Raw genomic sequence first — 27,816 nt, 5'->3', positions numbered from 1 at the left:
TTGGCAGAACTTTCATGTCAGCAGTCATGACACCAGGGGGCATGATGACGAATCGTATTTTGACGCTCTGGGAGTGAGACTGGGTTGGTTTGGGAATACAGCTATGTTTTTTATTATGTAACTAAATGGTTTTAAAATGCAATCTGTTAACATAATACTGTATACCGGTAGTCAGATAGTCACAATAGACAATAGTCTGAAAAAAGATATTTTTCAATAGGCTACCCTTTTCCTTTTCCAGACCTGGAAAATACTAAAATCAAATTCCATACTTACGTAGGAACCCTGGAAATCTGAGTTTGTAGCTTTATTCTCAATAATGACGAAAATTATCTTTGCTCCCTCTAAACCTCTAGATCTTTTTCTTCATGCGACTGATTTATTTGGACCGTTTTCTTGGTCTGCCAGATCACCTACATGTGATAGATTGTCTGTGCAAATGGTTATATCAAAGCCTTTTTAAACAAAATTAAACAAATCTTTTGAACATTTTATTTTAACAAAAATAGCCCAATAGAACATGGTCTCACTGCCATGCATGATGTCAATTGACTGGCTAAGCAGGTGACTGCAAGACCCCACTGCATTCATGACATAAAAAGACCCCCCAAAAATAGACAACGTTACAAGTGATGCAGTACGGTTTCATTTTGATAAATACCATGGAGATATAAATCAATACTGGACTTAACTGGTCCAGGCCAGACAAGAAAACCACTTGTCCAGAAGCAGCAGAATCTGTGAACTTTTTCATACATATTAAACACACATGGACACACCCATCCAAACACTGGGTGACATTGCCTTGTGAACACCACACAGGTGCAGATATAGTCCATACAATCAATTACACAAAAGACACACACTCGATTAACAGTACACCTTTATGTATAAAAACAAAAATGAAATCTGAAATTTTTGTTCAGTCCAGCTATTGGTTGATGGATGCAATACTATATTACAGTACACAATAAAAAAGAAAAAAGATTTAACCTCAAAGATTAAACACAGATCACCTCTACAACTTTGTTACAGTATTCCTCTGAGAGCATTGTTCGCTCGGTTGTACAGATTTGTCTTGACACGTGTAATAAACATGTTATCACGTGTCATTCAACATTAGTTTTGCCCCCAAATTAAGGTCATGCTCTGCACCAAAGATGAGGCAGTGTCGATGTGTACGTGTGTGTGTGTGTGCGCGCGCACAGCCGCACACACATGTGCGCGCTTGTTTCAATTTCTTTGACCGTTGTGGCCTGCTGCTGTCTGGCGACCTGCTGCTGTCTGGCGACCTCCTTCATAACACAATCCAGGTGCATCGGTCGTGGTCCGTTAGCACTTGCAGGGACGAGCCTACAGATGAGAAGAGGAGTGAGATTTGAATCAGATTTCACTCTTATCTACATACGCCACAAATGCTGGTGTATGTTTGCAAATGCCATACAACAGTGAGTTAATGGCTGGGGCCAGTTGAGCACAAATCTTCATAGCACCAGACCATTTTTTATTTTTGCTCCTAGTGAAATGTTTTATGGTCACTCACGATTCAGTAGGTGGCTGGTTGGCTTGGTTCCAGGCTTAAAAAACTCATTATATAAGGTTTTTCTAAATGTCTAGATCACACATGGGCAAAATGCTGCCCCAGGGCTAGCCGCGACACGCAAGTCTAAATGGATTCTCCATTAGAGTTGCACACGGTTTGTCCTTCTCCGTGGAAGTCAGACCCACTCTCCGAAAAGGGAAAGATACAGTTTCCGGCTACACAAATAAGCATCGTACTCGTAAACTGAAAGTTAACAAACAGCGTTGCCAGACCGGCGTGAGGGAAGACACCCGTGGCTATGTGTGAGTACTTTTGTCTTTGTGATTCGTGCATGTTTGAAGCCAGCCAGGCTTGCTTTGGGTCTGACTTCCACGGAGAAGGGCAAGCCGTGCGCAACTCTAAAGGAGAATCCATTTAGAGTTGCGTGTCACAAGGGGGTACGGTGGTGCAGTGGTAAGCGGCTGTCGCCTCACAGCTCGAAGCTCCTGGGTTCGATTCCCACCTGGGACGCTGTGAACGCTGAAGGAATGCGTGCCCGGCCGCATGTCCTCGAGTGCCCACCGCCCGGGTGGGGTCGGCAAAAGGGCCTTTCTGTGTGGAGTTTGCATGTTCTCCCCGTGCCTCCCGGGGGTTTCCCTTATATAGGAACCGCTTCACCAAAACATGCAATATCCTGGTTGCTAATGTGGTTCCTCCTCTGGTCGTTAAGGCCGCCTGTTCGGAGGGAGGGAGGGGAACTGGTTGGAATAGCGTGAACCTCCCACGTGCTATGTCCTACCGGTGAAGCTTCCCCTGTCAGGTGAAAAGAAGCGGTTGGCTAACTGCCCATGTATCGGAGGAAGCATGGAGCCAGTTTCGGCTCTCCCCAGATCGGCAGAGGGTGGAGTAGCAACCAGGATAAATAAATTAAATTAGCACTAATGGGGGATAAAAATGGGATAAAAAAATTTTGGGAAAAAATATTATAAAAAGAAAAGAAAAGAGTTGCGTGTCGCGGTAACCCCAGGGCCAGACCCGGCCCCTGCACCATCTCAATCCGGCCCTCAACATCCTCAAAAGAAAAAAAACAACCACCCCCAAAAACTAAATAAAAGGCAGAATTCTGTTAATAAATCTCATCTGCTACAGCCATTGGATTTGTATCACAGTATATATTATATTATATCAGGGGATTAACAGGAGAAATAATCAATCACAGAGGGAGAGAGGGTTAAAAATAGGGAGACTCCAGTGAAAATCAGGAGTGTATGGCAGGAATGATGTCCAATGTGTGGTCCTTCGCTTACTTGATGTAAGTCAGTATGGCCCTCTGGAAGAAAAAAAGCCCACTCCTCCTGGTCTAGATGGAGAAAATGAATGGGGAATTCTCTTGAGAAAAAGCGGGCAGTCACTGTTGAGCTCTATTGGATTCACTGCCTGAGAAGCCTGTCCCCTCATGGACTGAATATACTTTGACTTAACATGTTTTCTGTAAAGTAGTCTCTTTATTGGATGTTTAGATTGAGTTGTTTATGATGTTCATCTAGAGCTGATGTTGAAACTTTTTCTATTAGAAACCTAAATGTATATTTTTATACTTGACTTTGTAATTGTAAAGTCTATTACAGTATGGTATGATATATGTTCTGTCACTTTGTTTAGACTTTGAAGTGATTTGATTGGCTGTAGTTTGACCTGTCACTGTTGAAGAGTTTTAATTGGCTAAAGGCTATTTGATTGTTTGCCTGACCCTGATGATGCTCTAACCACCATCAGATGATTAGGGTGCGGCCTGGCCTATATAATATCCCCAGTGCCTGTTGTCATACTATTGTTGACCTTGAAGAAGGCCGGAGGGCCGACCCGTCACCCATTAAAAGAAATGCATATGGAGCCAGAGTGTTCAACTCAAGTCTACTTCCATCAGCACCTCACTACAACCTTTGGTGTGCGTTACTTTATCTTTATATGTTAATTTAAGACAATCAGCTACAAGATTTAATACAGGGTATATGCAGGAGTCCTGAAGTTAGATTCAATACCTTTGAAGACCTTTTCCAATACCTCAATGCCACTTCTGTCACATCAGCGATAGGCGTGTAAATCATAAGTTTCATTACGATATGATATATAGTTTCTTTGGAAAACGATAGGATATTTGCTGATATCACAAAGTCTGCCACGATACGATTTGCATTTGCTTCAGGGGTCTGCGATCGATATGAGACGATATCATATGCCCATTTAACACAATCGGCACAATAGCTAAAAAATGTAATACCCCATCAAATGGTGATTAAGACTATTTAGGGCCTAAATTTTCCCTAAATTGATTATCAACTTTTGATACTTTTGAAGCCCCCGTGGATACCCTGGAAGAAAACACTTTCCTGTATTGTCTAACAGGAGCAATGCTGTACAGCGATCCAAGGAGTACAGTAAGTTATGTTTTCACAACCGTGCCTGTATGGCAACCAGATAATATTGGTAATATAAATGTATTATATATATATATATATACATGTATTGTGTGATATTGTAAGAATAGGCCTTTTTCACGGTGGCCATTTTGTGTGGAAAAGGCAGGGTAAACACAGGTGCAAGCAAAACAGTAACGAGGGTTTCCAACCCTCCAATCATGGAAGTTGGAAACTTCCATTCATTCATTAATGTTTTGCTTGCACCTGTGTTTACCCTGCCTTTTCGACACAAAACGGTAGCTGTGAAAAGGTCTTATTTTAATATTATTTAGGCTATGAATAATACACAAATTTAGACACATTTTTGGTAAATCTGACATTTATTTTAGAGACCTGGGACCGGTTGTACAAAACACCTTGACTTAAGATTTTCCTTAAAAGTCCGAGTTAAGGTTTCCATAAAATAAAATCGATTGCACAAAACAACCTTAAGTCTTTTTCCTGTTCCTTTATGGAAACCTTAACTTGGACTTTAAGGAAAATCTTAACTTAGGATGTTTTGTGCAAACCGTCCCAGGGCTTTATTGGAGGGTGTGTGTGTGTGTGTGTGTGTGTGTGTGTGTGTGTGTGTAAAGGTAAAACCCACCTTTGTGCAGAGCTTCGTTGCTCATGCGATGTATGTAGCGGGCGGTGGTCTCAGGAAGCAGCCACTTCATCACTGTGTTCACACAGGACTTCCTGTAAGAACTCCACACACTCCCACTGACAGAGAAGACAGAGAGACACGGCTTCAGCAGGATGAACTGAACAGTGTGTAGAGACACGGCTTCAGCAGGATGAACTGAACAGTGTGTAGAGACACAGCTTCAGCAGGATGAACTGAACAGTGTGTAGAGACACAGCTTCAGCAGGATGAACTGAACAGCATGTAGAGACACAGCTTCAGCAGGATGAACTGAACAGTGTGTAGAGACACAGCTTCAGCAGGATGAACTGAACAGTGTGTAGAGACACAGCTTCAGCAGGATGAACTGAACAGTGTGTAGAGACACAGCTTCAGCAGGATGAACTGAACAGTGTGTAGAGACACAGCTTCAGCAGGATGAACTGAACAGCTTGTAGAGACACAGCTTCAGCAGGATGAACTGAACAGCTTGTAGAGACACAGCTTCAGCAGGATGAACTGAACAGTGTGTAGAGACACAGCTTCAGCAGGATGAACTGAACAGTGTGTAGAGACACAGCTTCAGCAGGATGAACTGAACAGTGTGTAGAGACACAGCTTCAGCAGGATGAACTGAACAGAGTGTAGAGACACAGCTTCAGCAGGATGAACTGAACAGTGTGTAGAGACACAGCTTCAGCAGGATGAACTGAACAGTGTGTAGAGACACGGCTTCAGCAGGATGAACTGAACAGTGTGTAGAGACACAGCTTCAGCAGGATGAACTGAACAGCGTGTAGAGACACAGCTTCAGCAGGATGAACTGAACAGCTTGTAGAGACACAGCTTCAGCAGGATGAACTGAACAGTGTGTAGAGACACAGCTTCAGCAGGATGAACTGAACAGCTTGTAGAGACACGGCTTCAGCAGGATGAACTGAACAGCTTGTAGAGACACAGCTTCAGCAGGATGAACTGAACAGCGTGTAGAGACACAGCTTCAGCAGGATGAACTGAACAGCTTGTAGAGACACAGCTTCAGCAGGATGAACTGAACAGCTTGTAGAGACACAGCTTCATCAGGATGAACTGAACAGCGTGTAGAGACACGGCTTCATCAGGATGAACTGAACAGAGAGCGTGGGAGGGGGAGGGGGGGGGGGGGGGGGTTCCTCACCTAGTCTGACCCTTGACCTCCGTAAGGTCACCGACACCAAAAGTGTAGCACACTCCTGTGTTCAGGTCCCAGCTGACCTGCAGGTTGGAATGGTAGGTGTTTGGCCTGGGAACAAAAAAGGATGGGGAAAAAGGACTTATTATATATTATATATTTAAGCAATATATCACGAGAGCAAGTGTGTTGTGGTGAATATATATCCCCCTGATCAGTTGTTATCCCACGAGGCCGCAGGCCGAGTGGGATAACAACTGAGCAGGGGGATATATTCCACAACACACGCTGCTCGAGTGCTATATTGCTTTTATAAAAGGGTTCCAAGTATAATAATATAATAATAATAACACTATAAGTCCGACTGGCATGGTATTCTGAGAGTCAGTTGAAACACTACTGTAAGGCGGGACCTCTAGCAAGAAGATAGACGTGCGGGTGATTTGATTGGATCGTTCTGGAGACTGAAGTCGACATTGGCCAATCCTGGCGCTTGCCTGGACTTTTTACAAAGCCCGACACCAGAGCCATATGCCCACACCAAGTAACGTTACGTCTTATTTAGAAATGCGGGGTTAAGAGTGAGGGCGGGCGAGAGAGGGGTTAAGACATTAGCCCGCGTCTATTCTTGTACAAAACATCATTTTCTGCGAAGTATTAGTAAAGTTATAAGCGAAGATCGATTCACAAGGATCTGAAAAGCTGTCTCCGCCATTTTGTTTTTGAGGTACTTTTAGTAAGAGAGTTGCGCCATCATGCGTCCGACTAGTGACCCTCCATACAGCAGATCAGGAGAAAGCTGTTTGGCTCGAGTGCAGCACTGCCTTTTAGTAAGAGAGTTGCCATGGCAACCAATAACCCATGGCCATGGGTTATTGAACTCGGTTACTGGAATTATACAATGGCTGTGAACCAATCAGATTGCTTGATTTGAGAGAGCCATTTTATAAATATTATTATATATTGATCAACTTCACGGCTGGAGCTCTTTTTTTGGGGGAAAAGATGGATGTGCCTTCTATACACGTATAGGTAAAAGAAATGCCATCTTGTCAATGGAATGGACTTTACAAGAATATGGAGTTTCTTGAAGGTGAGAATGTACAGTCAACTATTACATTGCTGCACTATTGTACTTTTTACTCTTATTTATTTTGTATGCTTTTTTTTACCTGCTAATATGTCATATGTGAGAACTTTACAGTAGCTCTGTTTTATAAGTTTGTGTCCATATGGACATATGGGAAAATTCAATTAAAAGATGTACTGAGGGCAGAATAATGGTGTGTATGGTTGTTTATCAAGTAGAGACAAAGAACAAAGGCATTCACAGCCATTGGCAGATGATAGGCAGTCTGGAATGGCAGATCCAGTGCTGAAGGTGAATAACAGACAGACTGACAGACAGCAGTGTGGAGGAGCGTTGGGGACCTGAAGTGCTCCTCGTCAGCTGAAGGTGAATAACAGACAGACTGACAGACAGCAGTGTGGAGGAGCGTTGGGGACCTGAAGTGCTCCTCGTCAGCTGAAGGTGAATAACAGACAGACTGACAGACAGCAGTGTGGAGGAGCGTTGGGTAACAGACAGACAGACAGCAGTGTGGAGGAGCGTTGGGTAACAGACAGACTGACAGACAGCAGTGTGGAGGAGCGTTGGGTAACAGACAGACAGACAGCAGTGTGGAGGAGCGTTGGGTAACAGACAGACAGACAGCAGTGTGGAGGAGCGTTGGGTAACAGACAGACTGACAGACAGCAGTGTGGAGGAGCGTTGGGTAACAGACAGACAGACAGCAGTGTGGAGGAGCGTTGGGTAACAGACAGACAGACAGACAGACAGCAGTGTGGAGGAGCGTTGGGTAACAGACAGACAGCAGTGTGGAGGAGCGTTGGGTAACAGACAGACAGACAGCAGTGTGGAGGAGCGTTGGGTAACAGACAGACAGACAGCAGTGTGGAGGAGCGTTGGGTAACAGACAGACTGACAGACAGCAGTGTGGAGGAGCGTTGGGTAACAGACAGACAGACAGACAGCAGTGTGGAGGAGCGTTGGGTAACAGACAGACAGACAGACAGCAGTGTGGAGGAGCGTTGGGTAACAGACAGACAGACAGCAGTGTGGAGGAGCGTTGGGTAACAGACAGACAGACAGCAGTGTGGAGGAGCGTTGGGTAACAGACAGACAGCAGTGTGGAGGAGCGTTGGGTAACAGACAGACAGCAGTGTGGAGGAGCGTTGGGTAACAGACTGACAGACAGCAGTGTGGAGGAGCGTTGGGTAACAGACAGACAGACAGACAGCAGTGTGGAGGAGCGTTGGGTAACAGACAGACAGACAGCAGTGTGGAGGAGCGTTGGGTAACAGACAGACAGACAGCAGTGTGGAGGAGCGTTGGGTAACAGACAGACAGACAGCAGTGTGGAGGAGCGTTGGGTAACAGACAGACAGACAGCAGTGTGGAGGAGCGTTGGGTAACAGACAGACAGCAGTGTGGAGGAGCGTTGGGTAACAGACAGACAGACAGCAGTGTGGAGGAGCGTTGGGTAACAGACAGACAGACAGACAGCAGTGTGGAGGAGCGTTGGGTAACAGACAGACAGACAGCAGTGTGGAGGAGCGTTGGGTAACAGACAGACAGACAGCAGTGTGGAGGAGCGTTGGGTAACAGACAGACAGCAGTGTGGAGGAGCGTTGGGTAACAGACAGACAGCAGTGTGGAGGAGCGTTGGGTAACAGACTGACAGACAGCAGTGTGGAGGAGCGTTGGGTAACAGACAGACAGACAGACAGACAGCAGTGTGGAGGAGCGTTGGGTAACAGACAGACAGACAGCAGTGTGGAGGAGCGTTGGGTAACAGACAGACAGACAGCAGTGTGGAGGAGCGTTGGGTAACAGACAGACAGACAGCAGTGTGGAGGAGCGTTGGGTAACAGACAGACAGCAGTGTGGAGGAGCGTTGGGTACCTGAAGTGCTCCTCGTCAGCGTTGGGGAAGGCCAGGAGTAGCAGGCCGATGTTGATCATCACAGTGTTGGTCTCCGCACACACCTGATACACACCAAGTACACACATTACTGCAGGGTTTTGCACCGGGGACCTGATGTCAAACCCCATGACTTCCCCATGACTCTCCTTCACTAAGTCCGAGTGCTTCCATGACCTAAACATGTGAATGTTTCCAGCTCAGTTAGAAAAGGAACAACCAGTCTGGTTTCCGCTACAGTTGGGCTTACTGTGGAGAAGTGACTGCACTGCAATATACAAAAACAGCTGAAAACAATCTAATGCAATGAATGTGTCAAACAAGTTGAAAATACATCCTGTAGTAAAGTGACTGACTGGTTTGTAACATTCCTTGATATTTCCGAACATCCCATGAGAATTGATCAAATTGCCTCCAACTTTCTCAGTCTGGAATGTACCATGATATTACAGACATTTCATAACCAATCGCAATCATTGTGTGTGTGTGTGTGTGTGTGTGTGTGTGTGTGTGTGTGTGTGTGTGTGTGTGCGTGTGCGTGTGTGTGTAGCTAACTGAAAAAACTACTGCAGGTCTGATTACTTTAATAGATTTTTCTTCTTTCTTTCTCACTTTGATAAAAGTCCAAACAAAATGTATGTTGTTCTGAAAGACAGATAATACTGGCTTATCATGTCAAGGCCGTAAGACACTACATTTTCCATCGAGGTGAACCTATATATAGATAGACAGATGGACAGTCACCCATTGGTTTCTGGACTCCTGTTTTGAAGTCGAGTGTGGCCGTCGCCATATTGGGCTTCTTGTGCAGCTCGCACGAGACGGCACGAGACCAGGTGGAGCCGCAGCACCACCTGGTGGTGGGCCGTGATCGGCACGCTGCATGATCACTTGACAGACGACCTGTCAATCACGCCCAAAACATTGTCTTTTCTATAGACCCTTCTCACGGGGGCCATTTTGTGTCGAGAAGCCAGGGTAAACACAGGTGCAAGCAAAACACTAATGAGGGTTTCCAACTTCCATGATTGGAATTTGGAAACCCTCATTAGTGTTTTGCTTGCACCTGTGTTTACCCTGGCTTCTCGACACAAAATGGCCCCCGTGAGAAGGGTCTATTGTCTATTTTACACTAAATGGGTGAGTTATAGGGGTGTCACGATATTTCGTCGCACGATATATCGCGATATCGAAGCGTCACGATATCGATATCGTCAGAAAAAAATTATATCGTAAAAAAAAAAAAAAAATTGCTCCTGAATAATAATAGAACAAATTTAGCAGAATCAACACGCATGAGTGAGGGGGTAGACTACTACTGGCATGGCAAAACAGCTCAAGGGGTACATAAGATTACATAAGTTTAGGGACCATTGAGCATGAGTTATTTAAGAAATAGATTGTATACTTTATTTTTCTTTCACCATGCAACAAACATTTAGTTTGTGACAGTGTGACACATTCTAGTGCAAGAGAAGCATTATCTTCCATGTTGTTTTCTAGTTATTATAATAACAATTTCCAAAAACAGCATTTGTTTTGTATTTTGTGTATATCAAATGAAAGACTATTTTTCCAGTATTTTCCCAGGGCTCCCTTGACAAGGGGTTTCGATTTCAACGGGACTCACAGGGTTAAATAAATGATAAATAAATACATAAAAATTATTTACTTTTGTTAAAAAAATATTGTTAAAATATCGTATCGTATCGTTATCGTGAACCAAATATCGTGTATCGTATCGTGAAATTAGTGTATCGTGACACCTCTAGTGAGTTATATAAAAATTCACCCTCTGGACAGTTGTTATGAAAAGTGAAATAAGCTATATACCGGAAGAGCAAAACTGTTTTAAACCAGGCTGTAAACATGCTTAATCCTGTTGTAAATACGGGCATTTTAACATGGGGTGAACGGGGAACGACTCCCTTTTGGAGCCAGCCCTCAAGTGGCCATTTGGGGAACTCTAGGTTTCAGTATCACTTCCACAGCTTTCCTCTGCCCGAGCCCAAGCTTGGCGCCTGTGTGAAACATAATTATAGTGGACACTTAAATATGAAGAAATTAATCAAATCAGAGCAAGGTGTGAGGGGGGGGGGTGTGGACAGATCTGAGCAGATTGAGCAATGACTCACTCGCACCCACTCCACGGCGTGCTAGTCAAACACAGGAGTACGTTCAGTGAGAGACTGATTCCACCTAGATGCAATACGGAGAGGCACAGGAAATCATTCCTGCCTGTGGCCATTGGTCTATTTAATGCCTCTCTTAAAAGAGCACCTCGGAGACGCTCAGTCTCCCTGAGACTGAGCCAGCCGATAGGTTAACTGTGCCTGGCTGAGCCACGTGTAACGTATAGGGCAAGCCGACTTAATATAAGTCCAGGGTGCAATAATGATAATTGGCACGGAATGTATACTTACTCTACGTATTTTTCTTCTTTGACATATTCTACTTATTTTTGCTTCTATCGCATTTACTACTGTTATTCTATGCTATGTTGTGTTCCTATTCTGCTTATTTTGCTTAATATCGCATTTACTACTGTTTATTTTATGCTATGTGTGTTCTGTGAGCGAGCTACTGTAACTTGTCCCAATTTCCCCCCGGGGATCATTAAAGTCTTTCTGATTCTGATTCTGATTGATCGTAAAAAAAAATACAAATACAAATACAAATAAAGATAATAAGACAAAAGAGAACTGTACTATGACAGAGAGAGACATTGTGTGTGTGTGAATGTCTGGGTATGTGTGTATGTTGTTGACCTCTAATATCACAACATCATAGTCGCTGAAGGAGCAGAACTGGGGGGCCCAGGCAGCGTCGCTCCTGATCACCTCATTGATGAGATACTCAAAGTCCAGAGTCAACTGTTCCACACGCACACTCTGCAAGAGACAAAAACACATGGCCCTAACTCACACCTGTTCTCCAGCACCACCAGTATCAGGAGAAAACACACACTCATCTTTTACAGTTTCTTCCCATGCAAAATGTAGGAGCCAAACCTATATTAGATCACTTGTATGGTTTTTCCTTCCTTATCTTTACTGTAACTGACTGAAACTTTTATCACAATTTTATTGCAGTTAATGTCTACGGTTATTTGTGTAGGTCAGTGGTTCCCTAATCTCTCGAGACGGACTTTCGACTTGCATCAAAAATCTGTCTGCAGGCTCCGTCAAAAGGGGTATAACAGCGCTCGCACGCATGCTGCGCTTTACCCGATCAAAATGAAGTGAACGTGACCGGTGTGTAGTCAAAACTGACCATTTTCAACGTATAGCAAGTTGCTACTTGCTACTAGCAACGAGCTACAGTTGTTATTGTTGTTTGTTCATAGCGACGGACGGATTTGAGAGCAACACGCAGGAAGCGGAAAATAAATCCATTAATGGGCGGAGCCGGTCGGTTGGAGCCAATGGCAGAGCTTGCAGGGAGCGGAAAGGGATTTTCTTCCGCTGCCGACCGCGCCTCTTGACTTCCTGTTGCACCACATTGAAACGGGGCTGCTGCCCCCAGAGGTTAGAGATTTTGTTTTGTTTTGTTTAACCGATGGGTTCCCAGATTGGTGGTTCCCAAACTGTGGTCCGCGAGGGGTCCGCCTGGTGGTCCACCAGAGCATTGCATTTTATTTTTTCACAGCCTAATGTTGGCAGTTGTGTGTGGGCGCACGCACGCGTGTGTCTGTTTTGAACCAGTAGCCTTATGTTGTTATTTAGCCTTTCTGATGCTATTGCATTGTTAAATCAGCAAAGTACATTTTATGGGGGGGGCGGGGGGAATCTGCAGTGGAAGTGGTCCCTGGGAAATTTGGTTTGGTACATAGTGGTACTTGGTCTGAAAAGTTTGGGAACCCCTGGTGGAGGTTATAAAAATCACACCCAGGTGGTGAAGTAAGCTGTGCAGGTTTAGTACACTAGAGCTCATTTATGCTCCATTTTTGTCCGAAAATAAAGACATCAGAAAGCTCTGTCTGTATGTGTATCTGTATTTAACGTTGAGCATAATTGGGCCTTTAGGCTATGTATGTAAGCAACTGCGGAATCAATGTGCCACTGAGCTTCATTAACAAGTGCAAGTCACGCTGATTCCAATGGTGCAAAACCGCGTTGAAAGCGAAGATTTATGTGTTTAAACGCTTTCGCTAATCGGCTAATCTGTGTGTCGCACTGATGAGCTGCCCCTCTCTGTGTGTGCGCGCGTGTTTCACCGGATTTGAGCGGCTCTCTCCATCCATTCACTGTCGACCTCGGCCGCCCACCGAAGCGCTCTCTCTCTTTCTCTCCCGCTCGCTCGTGGAGCGACCTAGGTTACATCCCCTCATGCTAAACACAGACAGACACGCCATGTCTCATATAGAAACAGCTGCATGTCTCATATAGAAACAGCTGCATGTCTCATATAGAAACAGCTGCATGTCTCATATAGAAACAGCTGCATGTCTCATATAGAAACAGCTGCATGTCTCATATAGAAACAGCTGCATGTCTCATATAGAAACAGCTGCATGTCTCATATAGAAACAGCTGCATGTCTCATATAGAAACAGCTGCATGTCTCATATAGAAACAGCTGCATGTCTCATATAGAAACAGCTGCATGTCTCATATAGAAACAGCTGCATGTCTCATATAGAACAGCTGCATGTCTCATATAGAAACAGCTGCATGTCTCATATAGAAACAGCTGCATGTCTCATATAGAAACAGCTGCATGTCTCATATAGAAACAGCTGCATGTCTCATATAGAAACAGCTGCATGTCTCATATAGAAACAGCTGCATGTCTCATATAGAAACAGCTGCATGTCTCATATAGAAACAGCTGCATGTCTCATATAGAAACAGCTGCATGTCTCATAAAGCCCTTTTCCCACATGCGTACCGGAAAATTACCTGTAAGTCAATATCGGACATTTCCCTTCACACTTCGGCTCGCGCATGTGGGAATCTATCAGCGAAATTGCCTGTATGTGGGGGGGGGGGCGGCACTGCAGAGCGAGTGGGGGAGTGACGTGTTGGCAAAACTCTGAATGGTGAAATAAGTTTGCTTGTTTATCCGTTCACCTGCATCGCGTTGAAGCACTTTTTACAGACTGGCTTCATTTGATGTGTCCGGGCTTGCCTTCGCTGTCGGCAACGTAAGCAAAATACTTCCACTTTCGCTTCATGCATTTGCCCTGTCGGGCTGTGACTGAAGGAGGAGGACGGACTGTGGCCAGAGAGCGAGCAGAGAGGAGAGGGGAAAATCAGCACAGCACACCCACACATGAAGCTGACATAGGCTACTGCTCTTATTATCACAAGATAATTTCGCCAGTTTGCTTTAATGTGCGCGAATGATTAGATTATGCCCGCTGGAACATTAAGCAACGTGTGTACACCTCGCCCATGAGAGTGTCGCGGAAAATGACTGCACCCGTTTCTCACTAGTATCCGCTAAAGCGCATACCGCTCTTCTGACAGGCTGGAAAGTGGTGAAATCTCCGCGACGACGGGGTCGCGCTTATACCGGCACGGCGCCTTTCTCACATGCAGGCATTAGACCACGTACCGGTCATTTTGCGGTACAAAGCGCATGTGGGAAAAGGGCTATATAGAAACAGCTGCATGTCTCATATAGAAACAGCTGCACTGCTTCAAAACAAGTAGATGGCAGCAAAACTGTTGTCTTGCATCTTAACATTTGTTTTACCTAGTTATTCAACTTCTCTGTTCGATATTAAATACCACCTTGTCGATTCACCAAGAGTAAACAGATGATGTACTTACAGGGTGAGGGTGGTGTTTTTTTATGCATTGCTCAACAAATCCTATGAAAATAACAAAATCAGCAAAAACACGTCAAAGAGACATGCCGTTGCTCTGGGCAGCACATTTCATCATCACAATGCACCGGGACAGCTGACTTTTTGAAGAATTTGTTCCCATTTGAATTTGATTGGTAATAACTACAACAGCCTGACTTTTTCGTGGTGAAACAGTGATTTTAAAATGTAAGCAATGTCTTTGTGAGCTGTATTTCAAGGTTTTTTTGGCTTATAATTGGAGTGAATTACTTCCCGCTTGACAGCTAAAAATGGTTCGTGGGAACTCGGAATGTAATGGGAGTAAAGTAAACGCAATGTTGATTTTGTTATTTCTCATAGGGTTTGTTGACGGTAAGCAACGCGTTAAAAACATCAGCCTTATCCTTGGGATACACTGTAACTAAATGCCAACGAGCAAGTCCTGGCACCAAAACAAACCTGGCTGTTGTGCAGCCCCGTGACCAGCTGTAGGTTCCGTCCCTTCAGATCAGTGACTGTGAAAGGCAGCAGGACCTTATCGTCTTCATAGCCTAGAGAGAGAAGTAGAGGATGAGAGAGACACACCAACCGGACAGCTTTAGAGTTGACCTGATATACGTTTTTTTTTTAATTATCTTCTCTCTTTCTCAGTTTCTCCCTCCCTCCCTCACTCACGCCCTCTCTCACCTCCTGCGTTCTGCTCTGTTGCCCCCGGCTGCTGGAGGCGGTAGTGCAGGCGTGTGTAGTTGACATACCCAGGCTCACTGGGGCCTGCCTCCTGCGACGAGGATGAGGATGGGGTGGGAGGGGACGAAGACGAGGAGGAGGCCGGGGTCGTCACCTGTTCCGAGCCCTGCGGCAAACTGTGGCTCCCGCCCGACGTCGAGGGTTGTGGTAAACTAGTCCATCTCCGAGGGGGAAGGAGAAGGGACGAAGCCGTACGTGAGGAGGACGTACGAGAGGACACATTTTCCACGGCATCGTCCGCTCGTCTCCTCTCTCCCTCTTCGTCATTTTCTCTTCCTCCTCCCTGGGCCCGCCTAAATAGGTCGGCGGCAAACTCCCGGGCTCGCACGACTGCCTGCGACTGGCTGGGAGACGGGGGGAAAGGATCGGGCCTGCCGGACGGCGGTGTGGTTCCGGGTGATCCCTGAGGTAGCACGGAAAACGAGGGTGATGAGGTAGAGGAGGACGACGCAGAGGCTGGAGCTGACGGGGGAGCTGCTCCCTTTGTGTAGAGGATCTGAGATGACGGAGCGTGCTCGCCTGTGAGAGACAGAGATAGAGGATCTGAGAGGACTGAGCGTGCTCGCCTGTGAGAGACTGAGATACACTGCGAGGCAGGAAGGAGCCTCACTGATCCAGCAGAAAAAGGACAGAAATATTGACAGAGAGATTTCTGAAGAGTGCTACTTCACAGAAAGAAAGAAAGAAAAGTATACAGAATAAATTAAATAAAAAAAACTGACTGAACACCGACAATCATCCCAAAGTTATACCCAGATTTCACCTTGTGCTCATTTTATATTTGTTTTGGTCATGCAGTTGCCTCTGTGTTCGCTGCAATTTCCCCCCAAAAAACACAAGAATGCCTCTAATTGGCTATAATGGATGTTTAGGTATTGCCCCAATGAATGCACGCCCTACGCACGCCTATAGCCCTAAGCCTCGGTTAACAACACCAGGCGCTACTCAGAAGCAGCGCTTCACGGAAGCTGGAGTGCCACGCTACACCAGTCACACCAGACGCCATCAGCCCCGTGCCGAGTCTCAATCGATCCCTGTTCCTTGCACGCGTGCAGCTTCGCTTCAGCGTGGAGCTGGTGTGATCAGTCTCGCCTGTTAACAAGGATGCTGATATGAAACTGCTTCCGCGCTGTGTTGCTTCAGCGTAGCTCTGGTGTATGGTGTGTTCGGGCTGTAAGTCTATATTTGAGGGGACTTATTTGGAACTAATATAATGTATAAAGTAGCCTACTTTACTTTTCAATTTGTTTTTATTACAGTATACTGTAAATTTGCATACCTTCAGATATTTTAAGCTCAATAAACAGATATATTTGATTGGAATTTATCCCATTTGTCCGACACACTGAAATCTGGCAGGATACGTTGACCGGCACTGTTTTTTTTCTAACAGAAACCCTAGGTAGAAGTCCGCTACAACACGACGACCCCACCTGAATAAAAAAAAAATTCATAGCAAAAAGTCAGTCCAATGCACATCCACATTCAGACAGAAAGCAGTCAAATGAAAAATCTGAACCATCAGGAGAGCTGAGGAGATTGGGCTTTCTTCTCGGTGGAAGAAAGCGAGAAACAGACACAAACAGAAGGGGAAAAACAGGAATTGAGCCGATAAGCTAGCAGGCTGTGAGGCTAGCAGGCTGTGAGGCTAGCGGGCTGTGAGGCTAGCGGGCTGTGAGGCTAGCAGGCTGTGAGGCTACAGGGCTCGACATTAACGGCTGCCCGGTTGCCCCGGGCAACCAAAAAAAACATGGGGCAACCATTTCTCGGTCTTTGGTTGCCCCAGGGGCAACCACGATTTAACATGCAACAAAATATGTACAGCAGCAAACCGCAAAATATACACCAAATAAATGTTTTAATACTTGTTGTGAGTGACATATATGTGACATTATTGCTGTTACAATCGAAACGATGTTACTAATTACCAGTCGGAACCTACGTGATGCATGCTGCACGTGCGGTATGTTTAACGAGTACTGACTGGGACAGGTGGGGCTGCTCGCACACAATCACAGCGGCTGCAAGACGCAAGAAGAACCTCGTCCGCCCGCAGCCCCGCACAGAAACAAAGGACGAGGAAATTGTCATTGAGGTGAAATACCTGTGCGTCTTTGAACGGGACGGAAAACGAATGCTATACTGCAAAGCATGTAGCCTACAACAAGCGCTTAGGTCTCATATGCTTCCCGCATCGGCGAGTGTCCACACGGAAAAGTTAGTTAAATCAGCAGACGCGCCCCTCCACAAGGCTGCTGTGCAGACGGTTTTCGCCTGGCTGTGCACACCCCGAATTGTGTAACTACGTGGACGCGGCTGGGCGGACAAAGTGGAGTTTTCAAGACTCCAGCTCACTTCCGCGAGCAGAAACCCACACACAGTGTATAAACGCTCCACACGTTTCCTCGTCAAGATTCAAAGTGTCTCTCATTTCCGTGCGACAGCCCAAACTTCAAGCATAATTCCAGCATAACGCTATACTGCAAAGCATGTAGCCTACAACAAGCCTACAACATACACCTCGACCAGGACATCCTTCAAAAACGTTTTACCACCGCGTATATGTGCTGAGAAATGATTTGCATCCCTGGCCTGTCAGCCTCTCATACGGGGTGAGAGAGAGAGGGATTGCAGGGCCGCTTCTGGGCCTTTTGGGGCCCTATGCAACATCAGAGTGGGGGCCCCAAACCACTGTCATCAAAGTATCCCTGAATGAACATGAGGAGGGCAGGCCCGGCGTTAGGGGCGGGCCTGACCGGGCCGGGCCTGACCGGGCAGGGCCTGACCGGGCCGGGCCCCCCCATTTAACAAACTGGCCCCCCCATTCAATTTTTTTTTTTTTTTTTTTTTTTTTGCTAAAAACGTTTTTCTGTTTTAAAGTTTAACATGGAATCTGGCTGTCATTAGGCATTGATTAACTCAATGCTATTGCTAACTGTTACTTTGAACATCCATTTGCAATGATTCTGGCTGGATATTAACTATTGTAAATTTGTCACAATGAATGCAATTTGTGCACAATGTGTAAATACACTTAATATTAATTGTTTAGGCCTAATTATTTGTAAAGTCACAACACATTAGAGATGTGTAAAGGTAAAGGTAAAGGTAAAGTCCCACTGATTGTCACACAATGTGTGAAATTTGTTCTCCGCATTTGACCCATCCCCTGGGGGAGCGGTGAGCGGCAGCGTGCGCCGCGCTCGGGAATCACATGGTGATTTAACCCCCCAATTCCAACCCTTTGATGCTGAGTGCCAAGCAGGGAGGCAATGGGTCCCATTTTTATAGTCTTTGGTATGACTCGGCCGGGGATCGAACTCACGACCTCCCAGTCTCAGGGCGGACACTCAGACCACAAGGCCACTGAGCTGGTGTGTAGTTCTTCACAGATTTAGCCTCTTCATTTTGCTCTCAAATGCACCAGGTTGACGAATTTTACTTTAAAATGTACAAAATCTTCTTCCGGGGGAGAATCCCCCCGGACCCCCCTTGGGTAGCTTGGCCCCCCCAAGCTAGGGGCAGGCCCCCTCTGTAACTTGGGTCTGGAGCCGGGCCTGGAGGAGGGTAGGCTACTTAATTATCAATAACGCTTTTAATTAATAAATTAAGCACAATATGAACAATAACTGTTGAAAAATATATGAAAATGAAAGTTCACAAATATTAGTTAAATCCTTTCAGTGCAAATGCATTATAAAAACAAAAAATAAGATTTGTTTAGAAAACGAAATGACACAAATTTATTATTATTATTATTAGGGGTCCAAGCACGAAGTGCGTGGATCCCTATTGTATCTGTTCCGTTTATTATTATTTTTCATATTCTCCGCTAAAACAGTATGCACGGCAAAAACTGTAAGGGCTACAGTAGCCAGACTTTGCACATAGGTTGGAAATGTGCCCCACTACTCAGAGACAAAAAATTAGCCATATTGACCAGATGGTGGCGCTATAACAGACCATTTCACGTATTGGACCATAACTGCTGAACCGTGAGGCGTAGAATCAAAATTCCACATCTGCTGGATTCCCTGGATCAATACGCATCTATCCATATAGACCACGCCCATTTAAGTCTGCTAGATTTTCCGCCATCTTGGACTTTCTCAAAAAAAAAAAAAACGAACTCGTCCTAGGCCATCTGCCCGAATGAGCGCAAACTTTTTGTGTGTCATCTCTGGACTTCCCTGATTAAAAATCTTAGAAAGAATTTGGATACGTGAAACCGTCTTGAAATGATAAATGTTTAAACTTTTGTGTATTTACTTTTGTTCTTTTCCTGCCCTAAAAGTGTGTGGATCTCAGAAACCATACACCCCCCATCACCCAAACTTTCCACACAGGTTCACGACATCACCCACTACTCAGAGTAAAAAAATTACACCAATCCACCAGATGGTGGCGCTATAACAGCCAACCACCACTACTACTGCCGCTGCTGCTACTACTACTACTACTATTCTTAGTACTTCTGCTGCTACTATTGCTACCACTCCCACTACTACCAACACTACTACTATTACTACTACTGCTACTACTACTACTACTAGTACTGCTTGGAAACCGTCAGGTCACCGGATCTACACACACACACACACACACACACACACACACACACGCGCACACACACACACACGCGCACACACACACACACGTACACACACGCACACACATATACACCACACCTGCACCTAATTCTGGACTGATCACCACACACCTGCACTTAAGATGCTAATCAGCCTCTACACTCAGTGTGTGTCCGTTACTGCAGTAGAGGCTGTGTTGGTGTTTCAGTTGGTGTTTATCCTCCCTTCAGATGCATTATTAAGTAAGTTGTAGTTTTGTTAGCCATTGTTGAATTGCCATTCCAAGCCATCCTGATCTTAAAGGTGAATTGCATATGTTTTTCTCTTTAGCCATGGTTAAAATATATTGTTTATTGTTTGTTTGATTGTTATATTGTTTTTTATTGCTAAACATACTACTTCCTATGACTATTTTGTCTGTTTGCACACGCACACGCGCACACACACGCGCACACGCACACGCACACGCACACTAAAATGGCCACCACTGGTGTACTTCATCTCCCAGAGTGCTTCACTCACTCACTTGTGGATTGTGCCATGTGGGTGGGGAGATGGGTGGAGCTATGGCTATAAAAGAAGTGCAAAACTTGCCCCAAACCCCAGTCTGCTGCTACAGAGGTGCTGTGAGCCAGTCCAACTCATGCTGACCTTAAAGGTGAATTGCATATGTTTTTTTCTTTAGCATGGTTAAAATATATTGTTTATTGTTGCTTTAATTGATTGTTACATTGTTTGTTTATTGCTAATTTGATGTCATTTGGATTGCTTGTTAACATTGTGTATTTGGGTAAATAATTCTGTTTGTGTTCTTATCCACAGACAACATGCTGATTGCCTCACTGTCACTTTTGATGTTGGGAAAATAAAATCACCCTGCACCTTGTCCTGCTGTGTGCCTGCCATCTTTCCTTGTGGTTTTATCTGGGTCCAGTGCTGAGGGGTCACATTGCCCTCACCTGTTCATAGGTGTGACACGCATTAACCGCTCATCCTGGCTGATATTTTACCACATGTTGAGCAGAGTTGCTTTAACTTAAGAACACATAATTTGATAATTGTAAACCCAGTTCACCAATGTTTACACTGCAAAATGTATCACCAATGTATTTTACATGAAACAGAAGTTGGCGGGCTTGTAATCCTGCAGTGTGACTGACATCAATCTGAGCCAATCAGAGTTGGGCTGTGGTCAGGCTCTGTACCAGGTGCACTGAATCACTGATGAATGGAGATGGTGCAAGACAGTTGGCAGTATAGAGGGAACGTTTTTTAACATCCAATTCAACTTATCTTTGAAACCTGCTGAATGAAACCTCCAAAAGCCAAATCCGTGAGTAACACACACACACACACACACGCGCATACACACACACACACGCGCACACACACACACACACGTACACACACGCACACACATATACACCACACCTGCACCTAATTCTGGACTGATCACCACACACCTGCACTTAAGATGCTAATCAGCCTCTACACTCAGTGTGTGTCCGTTACTGCAGTAGAGGCTGTGTTGGTGTTTCAGTTGGTGTTTATCCTCCCTTCAGATGCATTATTAAGTAAGTTGTAGTTTTGTTAGCCATTGTTGAATTGCCATTCCAAGCCATCCTGATCTTAAAGGTGAATTGCATATGTTTTTCTCTTTAGCCATGGTTAAAATATATTGTTTATTGTTTGTTTGATTGTTATATTGTTTTTTATTGCTAAACATACTACTTCCTATGACTATTTTGTCTGTTTGCACACGCACACGCGCACACACACGCGCACACGCACACGCACACTAAAATGGCCACCACTGGTGTACTTCATCTCCCAGAGTGCTTCACTCACTCACTTGTGGATTATGCCATGTGGGTGGGGAGATGGGTGGAGCTATGGCTATAAAAGAAGTGCAAAACTTGCCCCAAACCCCAGTCTGCTGCTACAGAGGTGCTGTGAGCCAGTCCAACTCATGCTGACCTTAAAGGTGAATTGCATATGTTTTTTTCTTTAGCATGGTTAAAATATATTGTTTATTGTTGCTTTAATTGATTGTTACATTGTTTGTTTATTGCTAATTTGATGTCATTTGGATTGCTTGTTAACATTGTGTATTTGGGTAAATAATTCTGTTTGTGTTCTTATCCACAGACAACATGCTGATTGCCTCACTGTCACTTTTGATGTTGGGAAAATAAAATCACCCTGCACCTTGTCCTGCTGTGTGCCTGCCATCTTTCCTTGTGGTTTTATCTGGGTCCAGTGCTGAGGGGTCACATTGCCCTCACCTGTTCATAGGTGTGACACGCATTAACCGCTCATCCTGGCTGATATTTTACCACATGTTGAGCAGAGTTGCTTTAACTTAAGAACACATAATTTGATAATTGTAAACCCAGTTCACCAATGTTTACACTGCAAAATGTATCACCAATGTATTTTACATGAAACAGAAGTTGGCGGGCTTGTAATCCTGCAGTGTGACTGACATCAATCTGAGCCAATCAGAGTTGGGCTGTGGTCAGGCTCTGTACCAGGTGCACTGAATCACTGATGAATGGAGATGGTGCAAGACAGTTGGCAGTATAGAGGGAACGTTTTTTAACATCCAATTCAACTTATCTTTGAAACCTGCTGAATGAAACCTCCAAAAGCCAAATCCGTGAGTTTAAAGGGAGGTTTACACAATCTGAAATATATTTTCAATGTTATGTAAAGGGAGGTATGAAGGTAATTTGAAGTGACGGCAATGTGTTGTGATTTGAAATGTATTCCTATCTTGTGTTTTAATTAAAGCCAACTGAGATGTTAGTTTTGGCCTTAAAGGGACACTCCACCGAAAACGGAAACAATGCTTATTTATTTTGCACATCTCGCACATCCGAAAACAGTTTAGCAGGCATTCATTTAGTTTGACACTTATTGAGTTGATTTGTGAAAGGTATAGTTTGGTTTATTTGAAGTGGGGTACTATGCGGTACTTGCATGCAGTCGGTGTACTGGGTAAAGCACTCTGGACGCATCACACACAGAGATAGAACTGTACTCTAACCACAACAGGCACAGAGCTGTCTGCTGAGTGAAGTTGACCATGAGCAAAAACATAGAAAAAACAAATACATAGAATGCTTCCATACTGCTCAGCTGGTGTAATCAAACTCTCCACAAGCCCTGAGATGCCAAGTTGACTTGAAAATGTCATTTACACCCTGATTCTAGCTTAAATGTTCACTGTAGCAAGGTTGTACCTTAGTTGGTGTAATTCAGCCGCTAGCTCCAGTGCACATTGCCACACACATATACACCTATACACACACACACACACACATATACTCACACATATACACACACATATATATACACACTTACACACATATACACTAACACTACTATTACTACTGCTACTACTGCTTGAACCCGGTCAGGTCACCAAATCTCAACCAAACTTTGTGCACTTGTGCACATACCAACTCTGATTAAATGTGCAATTCAGTGTCTATATTATCTGACATACACCCCCCAAGTCACCGGAAGCTTGGACCCCGCATCGCCGCTTGCGGCTATATTGTCTATTTGTTTTTCTTCTTTTTCTGCCCTAAAAGTGTGTGGATCTCAGAAACCATACCCTCCACATCACCTAAACTTTCCACATAGGTTCAAAAGGTCACCCCCTACTCGGAGAAAAAAAAAAACACCAATCCACCAGATGGTGGCGCTATAACAGACCATTTCGCCTTATGGTCCATATCTTCTGAACCGTGTGTCCAATACTCAAAATTTCACTTATCCTGGATTCCTTGGATCAATATGCATCTATCCATATAGGCCACGCCCATTTGCGTGTGCCTAGATTTTCCGCCATTTTGAATTTGATCAAAAACCTACTTTTGCGAGCTCCTCCTAGACTGTTTGGCCAAATCACATGAAACTTTTTCTGGGTTATCTATGGACTACCCCAACCTAAAGTTATTAAAGGATTTTGGATACGTGAAACCGTTTTGAAATGATAAATGTCTAAACTTGTGTGTATTTGCTTTTGTTCTTTTCCTGCCCTAAAAGTGTGTGGATCTCAGAAACCATACGCCCCACATCACCCACCTTTCCACATAGTTTCAAGACATCACCCACTACTCAGAGGAAAAAATTACACCAATCCACCAGATAGTGGCGCTATAACAGCCAACCACCACTACTACTGCTGCTGCTGCTACTACTACTACTACTATTCTTAGTACTTCTGCTGCTACTACTGCTACCACTCCTACTACTACCAACACTACTACTACTACTATTACTACTACTGCTACTACTACTACTACTAGTACTGCTTGGAAACCGTCAGGTCACCGGATCTCAGCCAAACTTTGTTTACTTGTGCACATACCAAGTCTGAATAAATGTGCACTATCTGACATATACCCCCCAAGTCACCGGAAGCTTGGACCCCGCATCGCCGCTTGCGGCTATATTTATCATTATTACTACTACTACACCCGGTGCGCACACTGAATAGGCCTATTATACTATACTATAGATTATTATACTTACTTTTCTGTCACATCGTCATTATTAAGCCGGCTTATGACTGCATAGTATCTTAATTACTCAAAATATAAAGCGACTAAAATTGGGCAACCATATTTTTATTCGGGCAACCAAAAGCTCTTGCCAGGTTGCCCCTCCGGCAACCACTTTTAAAAGTTAACGTCGAGCCCTGGGCTAGCAGGCTGTGAAGCTAGCAGGCTGTGAAACTGAGGCTAGCAGGCTGTGAGGCTAGCAGGCTGTAAGGCTAGCAGGCTGTGAGGCTAGCAGGCTGTGAAGCTAGCAGGCTGTGAAGCTAGCAGGCTGTGAGGCTAGCAGGCTGTGAAGCTAGCAGGCTGTGAGGCTAGCAGGCTGTGAAGCTAGCATGCTGTGAAACTAGCAGGCTGTGAGGCTAGCAGGCTGTGAAGCTAGCAGGCTGTGAAGCTGAGGCTAGCAGGCTGTGAGGCTAGCAGGCTGTGAAGCTAGCAGGCTGTGAAGCTAGCATGCTGTGAGGCTAGCAGGCTGTGAGGCTAGCAGGCTGTGAAGCTAGCAGGCTGTGAAGCTAGCATGCTGTGAAGCTAGCAGGCTGTGAGGCTAGCAGGCTGTGAAGCTAGCAGGCTGTGAAGCTGAGGCTAGCAGGATGTGAGGCTAGCAGGCTGTGAAGCTAGCAGGCTGTGAAGCTAGCATGCTGTGAGGCTAGCAGGCTGTGAAGCTAGCAGGCTGTGAAGCTAGCAGGCTGTGAGGCTAGCAGGCTGTGAAGCTAGCAGGCTGTGAGGCTAGCAGGCTGTGAGGCTAGCAGGCTGTGAAGCTAGCAGGCTGTGAGGCTAGCAGGCTGTGAAGCTAGCAGGCTGTGAGGCTAGCAGGCTGTGAGGCTAGCAGGCTGTGAAGCTAGCAGGCTGTGAGGCTAGCAGGCTATGAGGCTAGCAGGCTGTGAAGCTAGCAGGCTGTGAGGCTAGCAGGCTGTGAGGCTAGCAGGCTGTGAAGCTAGCAGGCTGTGAAGCTAGCAGGCTGTGAGGCTAGCAGGCTGTGAGGCTAGCAGGCTGTGAGGCTAGCAGGCTGTGAGGCGTCACCTTGCAGCTCGATGGTGTACAGCTGACCCTCTTCAGCGGCGCAACAGAGTGAAGCCTCTACCCCGCGGCCTCTAGGCAAGACCGCGGCTTCACCAAACACCCGCTGCGGCCTAGCGGAGCGCTGCAGCCTCCACTCAGCTACAGAGCTCCCTGAGCGAGCAGCGGACTTTTTTCTCAGACAATTGAACACCCGCCACGATTTTATTTCACCGGAGGCGAAGGCAGCAACACAAAGACTGATGGAAATATACATAACAGAAGAAGGTAAGCCCACTAAACTGGTATGCAGCCGCCAGCATTGCATATGACAGTCAGTAGACAGAGTAAACACGATTCTGCCTGACCAATCAGTCGTCTACAATGTTTTCACGTCACCGTATGAACCCGGGTTCGCAGAATAGAACCCCGACGAGGCAGGGACGAAAAGTAGCACGACTCAGCCCCAAATCAAACCGGGCTGGGCCGGTTTTTACCGATGGGATGAGACCATTTATCGAGTCCAGCGGAGCGGGACCGCGCTACTACCTGCGGTGGAATTGGGCCATAACGCTAAAAAGGTTTGCCGTTTTATGCAGGGAGCGTTGCTGTGTAAACAGGGCCTCAGTTTGACAGAGGTGCCTACATAGTGTGCTGTGCTGTGTGTGTGTGTGTGTGTGTGTGTGTGTGTGTGTGTGTGTGTACCTGGATCCTGCTGAGCATGCTGGGATTGAAGATGTACATGCCGGCGTTGATCTTGTTGGAGACGAAGACCTGAGGCTTCTCCACGAAGCGCTGGATCCTGCCGGCGCGAGGCTCGTACACCACCACACCGTACTTAGAGGGCTCCTCCACCCGCGTCACCTGCACACACACACACACACACACACACACACACAAGTCACCCCACCGGCACACAGTTTAATCACTTTTTTATATCACTGGATGATAAATATTAGGAAAATTGTCTGTATGTCAGTCTGTCTCTCTCCATCTGTATGTCTGCCTGTCTCTCCCCATCTGTATGTCTGCCTGTCAGTCTGTCTCTCCCCATCTGTATGTCTGCCTGTCAGTCTGTCTCTCCCCATCTGTCTGTCTGTCAGTCTGTCTCTCCCCATCTGTCTGTCTGTCAGTCTGTCTCTCCCCATCTGTCTGTCTCTCCCCATCTGTCTGTCTGTCAGTCTGTCTCTCCCCATCTGTATGTCTGTCAGTCTGTCTCTCCCCATCTGTCTGTCTGTCAGTCTGTCTCTCCCCATCTGTATGTCTGTCTCTCCCCATCTGTCAGTCTCTCCTCGTCTGTAAGTCTGTCTGTCTGTCAGTCTCTCCTCGTCTGTATGTCTGTCTGTCTGTCTGTCTCTCCCCATCTGTCTGTCTGTCAGTCTGTCTCTCCTCGTCTGTAAGTCTGTCTGTCTGTCAGTTTGTCTCTCCTCGTCTGTAAGTCTGTCTGTCTGTCTCTCACCACGATGGTCCCCTCTCTGCCGTGGCTCTGGTGGAACTGCAGCATGTGTGTGAAGGGGAAGTCACAGATGACGTCAGAGTTCAGGACGAAGAACGGCTCGTTGTCCACGGTCAGCAGCTCTCTGGCCAGCGCCAGGGGACCGGCTATACACACACACACACACACACACACACACACACACACACAAAATAACATACAGGTATATGCATGATTATATATAAACGTATAAACGATTGAATCTGCGTCCCACAGTTACAGATGCTAACGTACGTTGTACGTTCCAATCAGCCTTATTTTACTGCTTCTGCTTGTACTCTCTAGTCTCTATTTGCTTACCTTTATGCAGTGTTTATAACTGGTTTGCTGGGGGAGGGGTGCTCCAAATATCCCCAAATGTTCTTGTCTCGACTTGTTTCAGTGAGAGAAAATCAAGCTAGCAAGCTAAACATGTTTAACTTCCTATACGTATTTCACAATAAAATTGTACCGTTTGTCAGTGGAAAACTTTTAATTTGAAGGAGCTATAAGGAGAAAATTGTGTTAAAAGTTCCTTGACACTGTCAAGCCGAGCCGGGATGCAGCCACCAAAAATCCATAGTGCAGGAACAGGCCTTCGGAGGGCGCTGTGGGAATGCCAGAGCCGCCATTCTCCCTATTAGAAGTCACTGTACCATCAAACTGATTTCCTCTCACACCTTCACAGCCAAAAAGAATCCATCCAGATGTTGTGTATAGATTGTGTTTGTGATGTTTGCGAATTGCGATGAGCTCACCGTGACCCACCGCCTCCACCTGGTGCAGCAGGATGGACTTGTTGCAGAACTCCACCAGCGGTTTGGGCACGCTCAGTGTGAGGGGGCGGAGCCTCGTGCCATACCCGCCCACCAGGATCAGAGCCTTCAT

The 27,816-nt window shown here is 45.6% G+C and overlaps 1 protein-coding gene across 1 annotated transcript; it reads right to left on the bottom strand.

Annotated features, from left to right (window-relative positions):
- Positions 1-514: 514 nt before the first annotated feature.
- On the bottom strand, positions 515-27,816 carry LOC310786247 (DDB1- and CUL4-associated factor 15-like; the record flags this gene model as incomplete). The annotated part of the gene is made up of 9 exons (XM_083647408.1): positions 515-1,353; positions 4,589-4,704; positions 5,784-5,888; positions 8,743-8,825; positions 11,529-11,651; positions 15,014-15,105; positions 15,242-15,820; positions 26,160-26,291; positions 27,687-27,816. The coding sequence occupies 9 exons, from the start codon at positions 27,814-27,816 to the stop codon at positions 1,298-1,300; spliced, it is 1,416 nt and encodes a 471-aa protein (XP_083503534.1). The 3' UTR covers positions 515-1,297.

This window comes from Poromitra crassiceps (assembly GCF_964638095.1).
Source record: "Poromitra crassiceps genome assembly, chromosome: 12".
Lineage (NCBI taxonomy): Eukaryota > Metazoa > Chordata > Actinopteri > Beryciformes > Melamphaidae > Poromitra > Poromitra crassiceps.
Note: the sequence above shows the minus strand (reverse complement) of the source record. Positions and strands in the feature narration are given on the sequence as shown.